At 36.6% G+C, this 18,750-nt stretch overlaps 1 protein-coding gene across 1 annotated transcript in view; it reads left to right on the top strand.

Moving 5' to 3' along the window:
- The first annotated feature begins 243 nt into the window (after window positions 1-243).
- Window positions 244-18,750, top strand: part of LOC125235521 (arylalkylamine N-acetyltransferase 1) — a 56,742-nt gene continuing 38,235 nt past the window's right edge. Inside the window, exon 1 of the mRNA XM_048142097.1 lies at window positions 244-378. Coding sequence (XP_047998054.1) covers window positions 295-378 — 84 coding nt within the window. The 5' untranslated portion in view covers window positions 244-294. The remainder of the gene's footprint in view (window positions 379-18,750) is intronic.

The raw sequence follows: 18,750 nt of genomic DNA, 5'->3' as shown, positions 1-18,750 counted from the left end.
GCTGTGCTATTTCATTTCAAAAGGAGCTTTGACCTTTAATTTCTCTTATGTACCAATAAATAACAACTACAAACGAAAACCTACATCCGACCTAAATATGAAAGGGAGCGCGGGGGCGCGATCCACAGGAAACAGCAAACTACAATACAATATAAAAGAAGCGCGCTCCGTTTCGCAACCATTCCAATTTCAAATCTCCGCGCGGTCCCACCGATTCGCGGGAGACGCCCCGTTCGCGCGCGAAAAGTGACAGAGCGTTTTGTTTTTAATTTTATACTTTTTAATATAGACAAAATGGCTGTTACTAGTGCCAGGAGCATTGTGAACTTGAAGAAGACTCATTTCGAACGGGAAAATGCTAAGATTGATAAATATACGGTAAGTGAGAATGTTAAGTTTTTACACAAATACTTATGAATAATATCAAAAAAACATAGGTAGATAATCCTTAAAATGCAGCTCCAGAAATATTCAGTACCGTATCACGATAACCACAATTAGGAAATTAAAAAAAAAATTGCAATGTGTATATTATTTCATTAAGAAATATAAATTTCTACCCACAGTATAAAGACTTTCTTCGTAAAAGTGTTACGAAATTTATCCTTACGTACGCTCGTTATGTTTTATTATATCTATTGTTCGCGAAAAACTTGTGACATAAATAATTAATATAATTGACACGATACTTAAAACAATACTGTGATAAATATTACGCAGATAAATAGGAAGAGTAGCACGACATAAGAAATAAATAAAATTACTGCAAATAGTATTTACTAATACCTACATTCTTTATGGTTAATTACTAATATATCTCTCAAGTCTCGTTTGTAATATGTTTAGTTTGTTTGTGTGTGTGTGTGTGTTAACGAATAAATGCATTAACATCAGCATAAAATGTACAATATTGTTACTACATACGTGTACGATGAAAAATACTCGTGATTTTAAATGAAAGCTATTCCAAAAATTAAAAATTATATTTACGGTGGCTCTTACTTATTTGTAAATAGGTATTAATAAAAAACGGGGTGGTGTAATTCTTAACCCGTCTCATCACTTAACACGGGTATCTTACCAAAATACTATAACAAATATTTCCCATATACCTATACCTTATCAAGCTAAGCATACCTCAAGCTAAGTATGATTGTTTACCTACCGATAAAGATGTGATTCTTACAACAAAACTTTCTTTCCAAGGATTGGTCCTTGGGGGTTGGTCCCCTTGAACCATGGGTGGGACATAAGACATGCCCCCCCCCCCCCTCTTCCTCGGCGGAAAAAAATAGAATTTGACCATGTTACGACCTTATGACTTGTTTTTGAACAAAATGAAGGTGCTGTTCATTTATAACCAACGAGTTGCATCGTTTAATTTCAATTAGAGAACTTGCCTAGCAAGGGCTTGTGCACTACGGGAGTAAAATAAAATATCTCGACTAGACATAGTTGTGCATTTACTCATTTCCGTCCATTGTAAACTTAAATAAGGGAACTAGCTGACATACTCAACATAATTGACATATTGGCATCCGCCCTTCGTGATTATTTCCTATCGTAGTAATATAAGTCTGCTTTTTTATGCGGAAATATCAAATAACTATACGACATGGTGGGCTGTTAAGCAAATAACGTAGCCTATAGACACTTACCACTTTAATTGAATGATTTAATGTCTTAAAAAGGACATCCATATTTAGGGCCGTTGGTTAACGATTTCATATGACAGGTTCAGAAAAATCGTTAAAATAAAACTGATTCAGTTCATATATATTCCTTTTCTTTCCTTTCGTACTGTAAAATAACCCTAAACCTATCAAGTTGAAAACAACTTTCCTAGAAAGTCTTTATAAAGACTTTAATGATATTTTTTCATATTTTTTAAACATATGGTTCAAAAGTTGGGGGGGGACGCTTTTTTTCCTTTAGGAGCGATTATTTCCGAAAATATTAATATTATCAAAAAACGATTTTAGTAAACCCTTATTCATTTTTAAATAAGGTAACGGCGGCTATCAACGCGGGTATCGAAATCGACGTCCATTACCGCCGCATTTGCAAATACGCATTTTATAGGCAAACCGACCAATTTCTTAAAAAAAGTTACTCACACAAAGGAAGCCTGTTTAGTTGACTAACGCACATATAGGCGATAGAGAGTGTGAATGAAAGAAGACGCTCGCTATTTGACAGTTTTTGCCACGGGGCCGCGAGAAGAGGTTGTGTCATACTGACGTGTGACGCTAAACCTAAGTGAACTCCAATCTCATTTAGTAGTTTACGTAATAATTATGGCAAACAGGTGAAAGTTATGCATTTCAAATTATTGTTTATAGTTTTCTACATGACTTCTGAGTACTTTTTACGTATTGTTTAGCCTGGAAATGTGTTTAAAGTGGAAATTAAAAGACAGCGGTGAAAGGCGCCATTTCGTGAGTAGATTCTATTACTGTGGTATACCACGGTAATAGTTAAAGTAGTGATATTAGTTCTTTTTGCTTTATTTTAAGTATATGTGATCAGTTATATAATGTCTTACAGTTGTTTCAATCTTGATCTATTCACGCTATCAAAGAACTATTTACGCGGTATGAAAATTATTCAACAAAACCTTAATTTTTAGCAAAAACTTCATGACTGATTTCGTAGTTTCTATGAAAACCGTTAATTTGTCAATTTTTTAAACATTGACATAAAGTCTGATGCTTACTTACCAGTTATGTAAGCTTGGTTTAAATATAAGGTTGCAATATTTTATTTTGATTTGTAATGAAAATACATCTGTATGACTTTGTTTTTATGGGTCGGAATTAGATTTTATAATACTCCAATTTATGCCTATTACCGATGGTACGATCAGATAACCCTCGGTAATAGAATATATAAGAATCTATTACCGATCCATGCAATATTTGTTTGGGTCGGTAATGGGTTCCTATAGAAGTATCTATTACCGAGCGACATATTAGTCTTGTATCAAAATATGACATTTAGTGTACCGTAAGTACAGATTTCTTAGGTGAAACTGAGTCTTCTGTGGGTATTCATAAAGGAGGATAGTATAGGTATATGTATTTGTCATAATTTGTATATTCAACCGTCGGTATTAAGCTCCGAATTTTGAGATGGGTTTCTATTTACCGATGGCAGAAAAACACTGTCATTCATACCCTCGGTAATGAAATCTCAATTCGCGTTAATAGAACTGCAACCTGTTCATTACCACGGTAATAGAAAATTTAGGTATGTTGGCTTCAATAATCATTTTATGACATATAATAAACTAAAATGATCCTAAAACTCTTCAAACTAATAGTTCAATAAATACTCTTCCATAAAAAAAATATTTGTGGTCCTTAATGAGCTTTGATACCCTTAATTTTTTGGTATCTTTTGAAATCTGCTTAAGTACCACGTTAATAGGCGCCATTACCTTACCTATCTAATAACATATCACACGTTGGGGTTGGAATGAAAAAAAAAAACAGTCCTTACTTTACATGTAGGGGGGTACCCTAAACAAAACTTTTTTTTTTTTCAATTTTTATTTTACCACTTTGTCAGCGTGATATACATATTAGTACCAAATTTCAGCTTTCTAGTGCTAACGGTCACTGAGATTATCCGCGGACGGACGGACGGACGGACAGACAGACATGGCGAAACTATAAGGGTTCCTAGCTGACTACGGAACCCTAAAAGGCAATAACAGCTATAACGAAATATTTCGTTATGCCTTTAGATATTAACCCCGTAAAATGTTCAGGTGACTAAAACACCCTGTATGTTAACCAGCTTGGAATTATCTAATGAATAGCCTGTTCTTTGTGTATTGACTACTTGACCCACTTGTTGCTGACATAACAATACTCATTATCTTAATGGGACTGAAAGGTAACCCTTCTACAATCTACAGGCTTTGTAGGTAATTAGTGCTTACTTATTGCGCTGTAAAGAGTTCGAAACGTCGGGATGAATTTTAAATTCATTATACGCGATTTAATCCGTTTCCATAGTTTTATTTCATGCTTAGTTACTTATTAATTGAATTAAATGTTATAGGGACATTATTATTATTACACAAATTGACTAGTACCTACGGTAAGTTCAAGAAAGCTTGTGTTATGGGTGCTCTGACGGCGATATACCTACTTAAAATACGTGTATAATATTTAAAAAAATATTTAAATACATTGTCAAAACAAAAGATAAAACTTAAGATGACCCAAAACAAACCAAAATCTTATACTTAGATATTTGATCGCATTCACAGTATACAAAACTAAATAAATAAATAATAATAAATATTGGGGACACCTTACACTAATCAACTTAGCCCCAAACTAAGCAAAGCTTGTACTATGGGTGCTAAGCGACCATATACATACTTAAACTACACTTTCATGTCACAAAAATAGTCTTTACCGGGTCTCGAACCCATGACCCGTCTTCACAGGCAAGGTCATGATCATGGTACCCTATTAATTTTATTGAGAGTGAAGAAATAGGTATATATTTTTGCGACAGAAATGGTCCTATCTTTTTCCCGGGATAAACGACGGTGTTCAAACAGCTAAAATATATGAAATTGTCTTATTTAGCGATTTCAGTGTTGTGTATAAAAATAAGGCTATATTGGGGTTGATCGAAACATTTCTCACTCCGAAAGTGCCTCATTTTGTATACCTACCTGTAGGTACATAGAAAAATGAAAATAGATAAATATCAAGAGCGAAAATACTACTTTTAGCGTGTTGTTGTGTGACATTTGATGCAGACTGTACAGTCAACTTCATAAATATGTTCATTTCTGCACCTTAATTCTCTCCCCGGGATGTCCCTTCGGGACATCGCGGCGTCCGATTTGCAGATAAAACAGAGGTTCCCTCTAAATTCCCAATTCTTCTATACAAATAAAAAAATCACCTTAATTCTATGCAGTAAGGTGTACACATATGAATTCCACTGTACCTACTCGTATTCCCTATTAGAATCTTCATTAAATCTATGCGGAACCACTGGACGCTAAGAGTTCGTAATTAGCAGTTTTTAGCTAAAAAATCTAAACAGTTAAACATCGTGGTTACTAAGGTTTGAACCTGATGAATCATTGATCAATTTAACGCTTTTTAGGCTACAGGAAACCAATCAAATGAACCTAATGATTAAATAATAATAAAATCGAATCTCTTCTCTCCAAAAATGTAGGTATGTACCTACTAAAATCTTCACTAGGCAAGCAGTAGCTTTGAATCTCATTCTAGTTATAAGACCCCTAGTATTATTTTGATATCAATAAAATACTTGTAAATATGTCATTTTATTGTATGTAAACATCGATAATATTGACAACTTATATTATTATACAAGTAAACATTGTTAATTGTAGTTCCGGTACATCAAAGACAAGAAATATATGGATAAATACAACCGTAAACAGACCCAGTAGCCAAGAGTGCAACCGTTCACGCTCCGTGTCGTAGTTATCTCTCTATCGCACTTCTGTATTGGTGCGACAGAGCCAGTTGCTGATCGTTCCCACGGTGTGTCAACGATTTTACTCTTGGCTACACGCCCACAACTCCCACAAGTTCTTATCGATATGTTTACGTTGAGAGATGAGATATTTCGAAATAGGGTTACTAGAACGTAAGGTTAAGTTAATGGACAGCAAAACGAAATCTCAAACACTATACAGGATACAGACAAAACACGGTACAGCTACGAAATTGTCTTTTATACATACCTACATACATACATACAATCACGCCTGTATCCCATAAAGGGGTAGGCAGAACACATGAAACTACTAAAGCTTCAGTGCCACTCTTGGCAAATAAGAAGTTGAAAGAAAAGGAAACTGTGACATTGCAGTAACAGGTTGCCAGCCTCTCGCCTACGCCACAATTTAACCCATATCCCATAGTCGCCTTCTACGACACCCACGGGAAGAAAGGGGGTGGTGAAATTCTTAACCCGTCTCACCACACAGGATTGTTTTTTATTGCAGTAAAAAAAGGAAAAGTGTAAAACATCTTGTATCTAATAATAATAACAACACCATCAAAGGGTTATTCAATATATTCTTAGAAGGGCAGTTCCGCACGGTGTACCATTTCATTCCCTTAAAGTGTCAAAATGGTCTCTACGTGTTGGCTTCGGCTCCGCGAACTCCCAAAGGTCCGAAACACCCAAAGGTTTCCGAGATGGGAAAGACAAAAAAAAACTAAAATTCGTACTACATGGCTTGAGACGAGCTTGACCTTGAAACATGTCGTGACTGACGGATCTAAATGTCTAACTGATTCTGTGACGTAATATCAATCACAGATCCTAAAATAATTGACGTAACTGTTCAACGAACGTGTTGTCTAATTTTAGAGCATTATTAATTGAATCACTTATTGTAACGATTGTTATGCATGATAAAATTGTCTGCAGATACAAAAACGTGAATAATGCATTGCTATAGAGTAATATTGACCGGAATATAGACCGTCATTACCACTTTGGTTTTATTTCCAAATTTCTATATTTCGATGGGTAACTTAAGACATCATATAAGAAGCAGACGGATAAGAAGAAGAAGTGTAAACAATATACATACATAATATGAGTATGAAACTAAACAGAAATCATTCAAATCTACACAAACACATGAAACACTACACACATGACATAAACACTATATCTCATTACGTATTATGATCATCATTACGAGTATAATTTCAAATACCTACTCGTATATACAAAATGGAATAGAGAATGGCAAATAACAGAAAAGAGATGGCAAAGGTGGTCGCCTCGGCTTCGCGGAAGTCGGCTCGTTAGGGCATGGCAATGAAAGAAGATATATGTACAAAATCCGAATTTAAACTATTTGATTAGGTACTCTCCCAATCTTGATACGGACTAAGAAACAACTCTCCACGCGGGACTGTGTGATAGAAACCAGAAAGAGATGATGGGCATAACTTCGACATGCCTTTAGCAATGACTTTTGATCTCTCTTTTATCTTTTTGCCTATAATAAATAAAACAATGAGTGATCAAACAATCTGGTTTATTATCAATTATTATGTACGCGATCTCTTCAATAGCTCGTAGGTATTATGCTGTACTAAGTGTCCCTTGCCAAACTGCAGCTGCATTGAATATACCTTATAATATATTTTTCAGTACAGATGGTGTTTTTTTTACGCATTAGTGCGAGAAGTGGTTCATTATATAACAGGTCGAAACTTCGGAGGCTCATCTGTACTGAAAAACGTCGTACGATACACGTGCGAAAAGGAAATTCGCAACTCGTGTCGATTTAAAACACTCCCTTCGGTCGTGTTTTAATTTATCGCCACTCGTTTCGAACTTACTTTTTTTCGCACTTGTATCGAAATGTACTATTTCAGTACAGATGGTGTTTTTTTTACGCACTAGTACGAGAAGTGGTTCATTATATGCCAGGTCGAAACTTCGGAGGCTCATCTGTACTGAAAAAAAGTCGTACGACACACGTGCGAAAAGGAAATTCAAAACTCCTTTTTTACGCACTTGTATCGTAATGTACTAAAATAAAATTGACAGATGAATGAGTTTAGATTATAAATATAGTCTGTATCCTTAGACTTTTTTTTATACTACGTCGGTGGCAAACAAGCATACGGCCCGCCTGATGTAAAGCGGTCACCGTAACCTATGGACGCCTGCAACTCAAACAGTGTCACATGCGCGTTGCCACCCCATTAGAAACCTGTACACTCCCTTTTGCTGATTTTGCGTTTTGAGATATTAAAATATTTCAAATAAATGTAAACAAAATCTACCCTCAATTGGCTCCTTATACCAGTCGAAGGTAAAAGCCGCCGTCGCGTCTCATACTTCCATATTGATAAGGTTTGATTTCGTATGCGTCGCATCGCCGTCGCGCGACCATCGCGCGACCGTCGCCCACGCAACCCACGGCGTTAGACGACCAAACAGGAATATTAAGGACAGGTCGCTCAGTGATAGTTCCGATTTTTCTTTTGTATTTGGTTGGTTATCGGACAAATGTTATAACTACCCGAAAATATACAAATTACTAGCTTTTGCCCGTGGCTTCGCTCGCGTCAGAAAGAGACAAAAAGTAACCTAATATGTCACTTATCCATCCCTTCAACTATCTCCACTTAAAAAATCACGTCAATACGTCACTCCGTTTTGCCGTGAAAGACGGACAAACAAACAGACACACACACTTTCACGTTTATAATATTAGTATGGATTTGTTTGCGTTTATTTAAATAACTGAAACTACAGAGTACTTATAGTTGTTTTAAATAGATATGGTAGTTAAACTTTGCGTAATTCAACAATATGGTTCCGGTTGCAAAATCGTGACGCAAGTACTTGGAATTTCGATACAGTTTGTGGTTAGTTCCTGAACCGTGATGAAGGTGTGATGTGATAGGCGGGGCAAAAATGTCACTGTAGCAGTTTTTATCATTATCAACGGCAATTTAAAAATAAAAAAAGCTCTGATAAATAAATGTTACCTAATAATTTCATATAACTTAGGAGTTATCCTCTTAAGAGCGGTTTCGCACTATGTCCGATCCAAACCGATCCGAACTCGTGAAAATACCTCTATATTCCGTAGCATCCGTAGAACTATCTCTATGGTAATTTGAATAGAATAGAATAGAATAGAATATAATTTATTTCAGTATAAAAACACAGTTATACAATGCATACACAATGAGATGAAAAAAAAGAAGACTTATAACTAACATGTACACTGTAGGTAATTACACTGAAAAAGGTGAACACTCAGCATAATGCCCGGTCCTACTGGAGTAGTACCCGACGCTGATCTTCCGTGAACACCTGTAGGGAGCGTAGTTGCACGTAGCTATTTATAATTACTACATATAGGGTTATATACCTATATTTTATACATATATGTACTTCACAAAATTTTTGACGCTAACAATTAATTATGACGATTAGTCTATTAAGAGAAAGGACAAGTTAAGTGGCTATTCTTGTTTTATATTTATTTTAAGAATTTTGTACTACAATCAAGTTAAATAACAATTTGGAAACTATGCAGATGAAAGCTATAAAAATTACAAATGCGTTTGCGCACTAGATCCGATCTCCGTCATCCGATTTCTTCCCGTACCTAATTATTCGGAACTAGTGCCTAAATTACCGTAGAAGTAGTTGTACGACTTGTACGGCTACTCCGGACCATATTATCCGGTGTTAGAATGATTCTGATCGGAAGTCCGAAATCGCTCTCTGACCAATTTTTGCAGTGTTAAATTTGTAACTTTCTTTAGTCCCATTGTTGTTAAACATACGAATTATTTTCATTTCATTTCATTTTATTTATTTAACATTAAAGTCATGTGCATTACAGAAGGTGTTAGTTTGTGTAATGTTAGTACTTATGAGGTACTTACTTATATACTAGTCTGCATATTACCTACTTATACAATTTACCTACTTTTTCGTTTTTAATTGAATTGTAGAAATTATTGTTTTTATATCTTACAAAGTAAGTTATTTTTGATGATATTATGATACGTTTTGGTATAAGTACACGAAAGTAATATGTACTGACTATGAGCACTTCATGTTAACTTGTTCTCTATGATTATATTATTGACGTGACTCTTTACATGTCCATTACTGGAGATAAACATGTCATTCGAGACGTAGATAATGTAAACGATATATGGTACTGTAAGTAGGTGTATTATATCACTCAGCAATATTAGTTTAGTGCGCATTACAAAATGCATAGGATTTAATGTTTCAATAAGTAGGTATTATTACTAATTTTGCGTAGGATTACATATAATCTTAATGATATAGATTTAAATAATGTAAATTAGACTATGTAGATCTAGGTACTTGTACATTATTTATTACGATATGAAATTGATGAGTTGGCATACATTTGTTATGTAAAATAGCTTGGAAAGCACACCAATTATTCAGTTTGACAAATCTATATACTGAGTGATTTTTGTATGAATTTGTTTCAGAATATTCGTTACAGGCACACTTAGGCCCCCTTGCACCAACCACATAACTCAGGGTTAGTGGACTGTCATCTGTCAAATCCCATATAAAATAGTGGGTTAACCCACCATTTTCGTTGGTGCAAGTGGCCCTTACAGTCATAAACACACATATACAGTTAAAAACTCACCTTCTGGGCATTTCTCGTGAATACATAGCAAATTCACGCTAGTAAAGCGTTTATTAGGTATAATCGCCATCAGCCAGCTAACGTAAATGCGTACACGTACTAGCTGCAAAAGTGGGATTATGCGACGTTCTGCGACAATCTGCATTCTACGCAATTAGTATTTCACCTCATTCGTTATTGTGCACAGTTATTATTTGTGAGCAGTGGCGATTCTTCCTGTTCGCAATTCTGCACATTCTGAATTGAACACAATTAGTTTTTGCCCTCATGCGCTATTGTGTGCAGTCATTATTTGTGTACAGTAGCGATTCTTCCTGTTCGCAATTCTGCACAATCTAAGTTCCACACGATAGGTATTTCGCCTCATTCGCTACTGTGCACAGCCATTATTTGTGTACACAATAGTTTCTTCCTATTCGCAATTCTACGCAATCCGAATTCGACGCAATAGGTATTTCACCTCATTCGTTATTGTGCACAGTCATTATTTGTATACAGTATAATTTCTTCCTATTCGCAATTTTACGCAATTCGAATTCCACACAATAGATATTTCGCCTCATGCGCTATTGTGCACAGTCATTATTTGTGTACAGTATAGTTTCTTCCTATTCGCAATTCTACGCAATCAGAGTTCGACCCAATTAGTATTTCACCTCATTCGATTTTATGCACAGTCATTACTTGTGTACAATCTCGTTCTTTTAACTTATTTAATATATGATATGAATGGCAAGTGACGTTCGACTTCAACACAGTAGCTGTTGAAGTACGTTTAAGCGGAACGATTCTTTTCAGGGTGGCTAGCCGAATGGCACAATCGCTCACGAAACGCTCACGAAACGAAGCGCTAGTAGATATCTATCTCTATCGCGCTTGCGTATTGGCGCGACAGAGCCAGCGGCGTATCGCTTTCGTTTGGCGTCGGAGAAATGCCATTCGGCTACGGGGCCTGGCCTGGCCCCGTAGCCGAATGGCATTTCTCCGACGCCAAACGAAAGCGATACGCCGCTGGCTCTGTCGCGCCAATACGCAAGCGCGATAGAGATAGATATCTACTAGCGCTTCGTTTCGTGAGCGTTTCGTGAGCGATTGTGCCATTCGGCTAGCCACCCAGTTCTTGGACTGGCTCATTTGCTTCAAGTATCGTTTGTAATGGTAATGCTCGCGTCTGTTGTCAGTTGAACAATGTTGTTCAAATGATACAATATTTACAGAGCATGTCAAAGATGATTTAATAGCCCTTATAGGGCCACTTGCACCAACGAAAATGTCGGGTTAACCCACCATTTTGTATGGAATTTGACAGATGACAGCCCAACTAACCCTGAGTTAAGTGGTTGGTGCAAGTGGGCCTAAGTGTAAAGTTTACAAAATATCGTAGATATGAGGTATAACGCATCGTGTTAAGAGGGCCGAGGGGTATCATCCATTGCCGTTAAGAAACGTATTAAAAAATCCTCATTTTACTCGATATTGACAAAATGACATAGCTATGATTATAGAGCATAAAATCATATAAAAATAAGTTCCATACTGTCACAGAGAAGAAAAAAACTACCTACCTACGCTTGTAAGATAGTCGTTTATTTTATTTTCGTTTTAAATAGGAATTTATTTTCATACTTATTTATGAAAACCATCAAATGTCAATACGTTATTATCTCTTTAATGACTCCCAAAGCATATAATTTTATATTATTATGACCATGTAACTTTTTAATTGCAATTTCTGCAAGGACAGCAAGGCAAGGCCGCGCCGTGACGAACTTTGCGATAGAGCTTACAGATCTAGTCCAGTCATGACTTCCTTAGACTTATCAGTTTGCTGAGACCTTCATCTGCAGTCTAGATCACGAGACAGAACAGAAGTTTCTTGGATTTTGTTTCACTTGAGAGCAAGCGAGAGCGGTGTATCGATAAATGATTAAGTCTAATATATTTTTTCTACTTGTCGACTGTAATCTGTCAATTAGGACACCACAGACTAAACTATAAGTGCTAACTTTTCAGTCTATGACAGTTCCGACTTAATTATAATAAGCTCATTATAGTTGACTTTAGTTAACTGTAATAGCTTCAAAAATAGAACTTCATACAATTTCTATACTAATTTGGGATACCTGGCAAATTTTCCTGCATCTGAAACACATTTTTTTTTATCTGTCGCGTTATCGGCCAATCAGAGACGGTTATTACAAACAATTGGTTGCTAGGTAATTCGATGTTGATACAACGGTGAACGACTCTATTAACATTAATTTTAACTTGCATGAATGATGATATTTCCGTCCATTGATGATGAAGATGATGACTCGTAGAAAAAGTATTGTATACAGATATAATTAAGCTTTTCACTCTCGTTCTAGTAAAATTGTAGCTGTAATTTTTTGTACTTTGGGTGTTAATGAGTGAGGATATGATTATGTAAGATCTTATACTTTAAACAACAGTAAATAGACTCAAACAGTAAATTCCCAATGTCCTAATTGCTATACAAAAAAATGTAGCCCATTAGTCATTTACCTATACTTGAATATCACGTATAGGCAAGTACCTTAGTACTAAGCACTAAGTCAGTGTATCAGCTAGGAACATATTGATTTGTACCAGTTAACAACACGAAGCGGCTATGATACTAATCGTCTCACTTTACACACGACTGCACTGTCGTAAACCACAAGCTGATTTTGATTTATCATTTCATTAATTGTTTTGATCGTGTGTAACCTGCGTGGGTACACACGATCCGAATGCACAAACGCTCACGAAACGAAACGCTCGTAGATATCTATCTCTATCGCGCTTGCGTATTGGCACGAGCCAGACTACCTTTCGCGGCGTTTCGTTTTCGTTTCGCGTCTTAGAAATGCCATTCGGCTACGGGGCCTGTTGATGCAGAGAGATGTCAAATGATTAGACTTCCAATATACTGGATGAAATAAAAAGGTCCAGCCATATTTTGCATAGTGAGTTTTGAGCTTCTAATGAACTTCTTTGATTATGGGGCCAATGCTGAAATCGTAAAAAAATTTGGAACAGCCAAATAATAGAAACGAGCGAGCGGCATCGCGTCAGTCGGAATGGAGAATTTTTTTTTTGGCGATTTCACCATTTATTTTAAGACACACTGAACGTATTTTACCATGGAACCGCAAGTAGGATTTATCGTATATTTTGTCTGTATGTCCATACATATTAGCAAATACAGATTATCAGGGAATGCGACTAAGATTTTATTTGAAGAGATAATCACCATGAGTTTCTCCAAAATCGCATCGAAACCTGATTAAATTCTTAACTTTTATTAATTTTAAGTTAGTCAGAATCGGCTCCCCGCTAATTGCCCCGCCCGCGCTGCGCTCGCGCAGCCTCGCTCATGATCATTACCAAGGACCATAGTTCGACGATCGCCTTTCGCCGTCGACTCATTATGTCCGTTTATTTTTTATCAATGAGCCATTGATATTTACGCCTTTTGTTTTGTTTGTTTTGATGCCACTTGCTATATGTATCGGCGTCTTGTTCCCGTTTCTCGCATTTTTCAGTTTTGTGTTTATGTTTAGCGTAGAATGAGGAGAATCTATAAAATGACATTTTTTAGGATGAACCCGTAATTTAGGCTTCACTATAAATACGAGTACCTATACTCTAAGGAGCAAATAAATGCATTTAACCTAAATTAAATAGGATTAATAAGAACTTTAACCAGTTTACTAAAACCAGTTTTCGGTAAGATCATTGCAGCATCACGATTATCAAGTTTGTTTCTCATAAAATGCCATTAAATGAAAAAAAAAATAGTCTAAGGGATGATACAGACAGCTACGATACTGTCTGTGTGTATCGGTCCTATTGCAAGCAGGTAATCACGAATATCACGATTGATCGTGCCGGGTATTTTATTAGGGTTCCGTAGCCAAAATGGCAAAAACGGAACCCTTATAGTTTCGTCATGTCCGTCTGTCCGTCTGTCCGTCTGTCCGTCTGTCCGTCTGTCACAGCCGATTTACTCGGAAACTATAAGTACTACAGTGATGAAATTTGATGGGAATATGTGTTGTATGAACCGCTACAAAATTATGACACTAAATAGTAAAAAAAAGAATTGGGGGTGGGGCCCCCCATACATGTAACTGAGGGATGAAAATTTTTTTTTCGATGTACATACCCGTGTGGGGTATCAATGGAAAGGTCTTTTAAAATGATATAAAGTTTTCTAAAAAAACATTTTTCTTAAAGTGAACGGTTTTTGAGATATCAGCTCTCAAAGTCGTAAAAAGTATGTCCCCCCCCCTCTATTTTTATAACTACGGGGTATAAAATTCTAAAAAAAATAGAGGTGATGCATGCTAATTAACTCTTTCAACGATTTTTGGTTTGATCAAAGTATCTCTTATAGTTTTTGAGATAGGTTGATTTAACTGTAATTTTGGCAGGTGTATAAATTGACATAATAAGTTTATTATATTTGCTGCTACGGAACCCTTTGTGCGCGAGCCCGACTCGCACTTGGCCGGTTTTTTATATTAAATATCTGGGCGACCGAGCTTCGCTCGGTTCTGTTTCGTATCCTTGACCTGTGTCGCCATCTAGTTCGAAAATAAATAGTACCTACATCGATCAATCGAAAGAACTCTCAGTCTTAACAACACAACTACTCCACACGAGATGGCGCGCGTTTCGTCACAAAAGCTCAGTGTATTTTTCTATTCGTGTTAGCCTTGACCTGTGTCGCCATCTAGTCTTTGAAGTAAATAATACTTACATCGACCGAAAGACTTCTGTCTCAACAGTACAACTACTCCACACGAGATGGCGCGCGAAGAAAAACGCGTGAAAACTCGAAAATTCGCGTTTTCCGGGACCTAAGGATATGTTAGATCGATTTTTCACCCACTAAAACCCCCACATAACAGATTTCAGCGAAATCGTTAGAGCGGTTTCCGAGATCGTCGGTATAAATAAATAAATAGATAAATAAATAAATAAATATACAAGAATTGCTCGTTTAATAGTATAAGATATAAATAAATAAATAGATAAATAAATAAATAAATATACAAGAATTGCTCGTTTAATAGTATAAGATATAAACATGGCAGCGGTAAGTTTGCAAAAACGAAACCATTCGTTTATATATCATCCTCCTCCTTGCGTTATCCCGGCATTTGCCACGGCTCATGGGAGCCTGGGGTCCGCTTTGACAACTAATCCCAAGATTTGGCGTAGGCACTAGTTTTTACGAAAGCGACTGCCATCTGACCTTCCAACCCGAAGGGTAACTAGACCTTATTGGAATTAGTCCGGTTTCCTAACGATGTTTTTCCTTCACCGAAAAGCGACTGGCAAATATCAAATGACATTTCGCACATAAGTTCCGAAAAACTCATTGATGCGAGCTGGGGTTCGAACCCGCGACCTCCGGAACGAAAGTCGCACTCACTTACCGCTAGGCTACCAGCGCTTATCATTCGTTTATATATAACAGGGTAAAATAAAAAGCACCGTTAAAACTTGGCATAGTGACTTTTGAGGTTATAACAGGGGCAGCTCACTCCGCGATCCTTTTTCCGCACTACAAGTACATGCCGGCGGCCGCGAGTTCGCGGCCCATTCAGTGGAGACGACCTTCGTGCGGCGCAATTCAATGTTGTCTGCACGCGTGCGATCCGTTTGTTAATGTAGGTAAGAATTTAGAAAGGCGGCGTTTTGTGAACATCAAAGAAGTGAGCCTTCTGAACTTGTACCTACTATTATGAACAACTTTTATTATGAAAATCTCGAAATAAATTTGACTGCTAAGCAGCATCATAACATAAGCGGCATCATGACAGTCGAAATTTATGAAACAGCCAGTTTTTGCGATTTCAGCATTGGTCCCATAATAAATCTTGTTCATTGTGACCTCAAAAGTCACTATGCAAAGTTTGAAGAGGTCCTTTTCATTTCACCATCCCAACTGGGGAAGTACAGAAGAACTTACAGAAGACCGCAGCCAAATAGCACAACACCCTACAACGAGGGTGTGATGTGCCGACGACGGGAGGACTTACGGAACTAATCCGGAAATAATTCCGTCTATTGTCCTTTGAGTCGTCGGCAACCAGAACCCTCCTTGGAACTTGTACACACCTTTTTGCTGTGTACTTATACTTAACACAGCAAAAGGGAGTGTACAAGTTTCTAATGGGGTGGCAACGCGCATGTGGTACTCTTTGAGTTGCAGGCGTCCATAGGTTACGGTGACCGCTTTCCATCAGATGGACCGTATGCCTGTTTTTTGTTTTTCTCCGACATGCTTCTCTATCCATGCATCTATCTAGTTCCCTAATAAATATATACTAAGCTAGGTATTATACTTTTATTAGCTCAAGGTCTTTTCTACATAAATGGGCCTGTGCCACAATGCATAGGCACAATATAAATACAATTGGCATTTGTAAAACTGGTTCTTGTACTTCCTGCATTCGAAGCTGCATTGCGCGTATGCAACATAGTTCTTTTTTTTTGTTTTAGGCAGTTATAAGTAACTACAATATATGCTACTAACATATATGGCTAGCAGTGAATTATAATAATACATAATAATGTGATAATAATAAATATTGGATTAGAAGAAAATAGTTCTTCTGTCAGCTACATTGATACATACATAATGTCAGATGGGCGTTTTCCAAAATAAATCTCAAAAATCGAATTTCAGCAGATCTGGGTGGCTAGCCGAATGGCACAATCGCTCACGAAACGCTCACGAAACGAAGCGCTAGTAGATATCTATCTCTATCGCGCTTGCGTATTGGCGCGACAGAGCCAGCGGCGTATCGCTTTCGTTTGGCGTCGGAGAAATGCCATTCGGCTACGGGGCCTGGACGTGTTTGGGCTCATTCGATCCTGACGGTAAAAAAATGTGTCCCAAATTTTCCATACAAAATTCGAGTTTCCAATACGTCACGCTCGTAGTAAGTTCATACTAAAATCGTGACGTAAAGGAAAAAAAAGGACACATTTTTTTATCGTCAGGATCGAATCAGCTCGTGATTCTGAGAAGAATGAGCCCGAACACGTCCAGATCTGGTGAAATTCGATTTTCGAGATTTATTTTGGAAAACGCCCAGATACGCTACGCTATGCGCTTATTAATTAAATACAACATACAACATTACATCCTTCCTGACAAATCAATACTAATTGCAGCTATAAAATGCCAATACAAGGATCATGTATAGATAATATATTATTTCTGGGTACTGAGCCAAAATGTCATAAATAATGACTTGGGCCATTATTTTCAAAGTTGTCCACCCCACTTTTTTTGTAACATGGGTATTTTTTACGCGATTATTACTAAAAATCGTGAGGTCTTTCGATCCTGATAGGAGAAAAAAAATGTCCCAAGATTTCCATACATTTTTTTTAACCTTCCATTCCGTTACCGCCATACAAAATGTATGAAAAAATGGTAACGGAATGGGAAAAAACCTAGGGACACTTTTTTTCTCCTATTAGAATTGAAAGAGCTCGCGATTCTGAGTGGAAACCACATAAAAATTTCCAAATCCAGGGGTGGACATCTTTGAAAAAAATGGCCCGCTTATACTTCGTAAGTGTATCGCTCTTCTGCAGTGGCACGACAGAGCCAGGCAGCGTTTTGATACCCGTGTTACCCGTGTAGCCTCGACGATTGTCACTTCGGCTAGGCCAGCTGGAATACCTACATAAGTAGGTACATAACCTTACCATACATATACTAAAGGTATTGGAAATAACTTCCGTGCAGCTAATGCAACCACACCACCTAGACAGGACAATAACTTTTTATTAGTTTCCACCTCTGTGGTGTAAAATGATAATAAATTATCACTTAAACACATAATAAGTTGGTCAGGAAGTTTATGGCAATTGGAGGATTGCAAACAATACTTTTTCAATAGTATATTCACATTGTGGTTAACAAATAAGTACGATCAGTTTCGAGAAAACAACACAGGAAAAATATCACTAGTTGCACTTAACATCTATTATTATACCTGTTTCATTCCTTTTTAGACCAGGAAAAATAGCTTGACCTGGACATAATTCGATAACCGTAATTTTCTTTTTCTGTCGTATAAAGTATCATTAGTGATAGTTAAAATACAAATTATTAATCAAATTAGGGTTCTGATTCAATTAAAAAAAAATAAAAACGAACTTTGAATATTTTTTGATTTTATAACTAAAGTATTAAATGTAATCCGGAAAAAGTGCTTGTATTATGTTGTGACACCTGCATTTCATATAAAAACATCTAATTTTTATAAATAATTCATACAGAACTATCATTTATAAAGAAGGTTTAGTAAGTTACACATTTTCAGGCGTATTTCACTAGAAAATATTGTTAACCGTAATCCTGCAATTTATTATGAATATAATATTACGTGTGTTGATAAATTATTAAAACTTATACCAATACTTTTGGCGCTTGTTCAAAATCTTAAATATTGATAATTTTAGGAAAGGAAAAATACCTAACTAAATTGAAAGATGGTAAATTTTGCCGT

The sequence above is a fragment of the Leguminivora glycinivorella genome, chromosome 17 (assembly GCF_023078275.1).
Source record: "Leguminivora glycinivorella isolate SPB_JAAS2020 chromosome 17, LegGlyc_1.1, whole genome shotgun sequence".
In the NCBI taxonomy this organism is placed as follows: Eukaryota; Metazoa; Arthropoda; class Insecta; order Lepidoptera; family Tortricidae; genus Leguminivora; species Leguminivora glycinivorella.
This window is presented reverse-complemented; position numbering and strand designations above follow the sequence as displayed.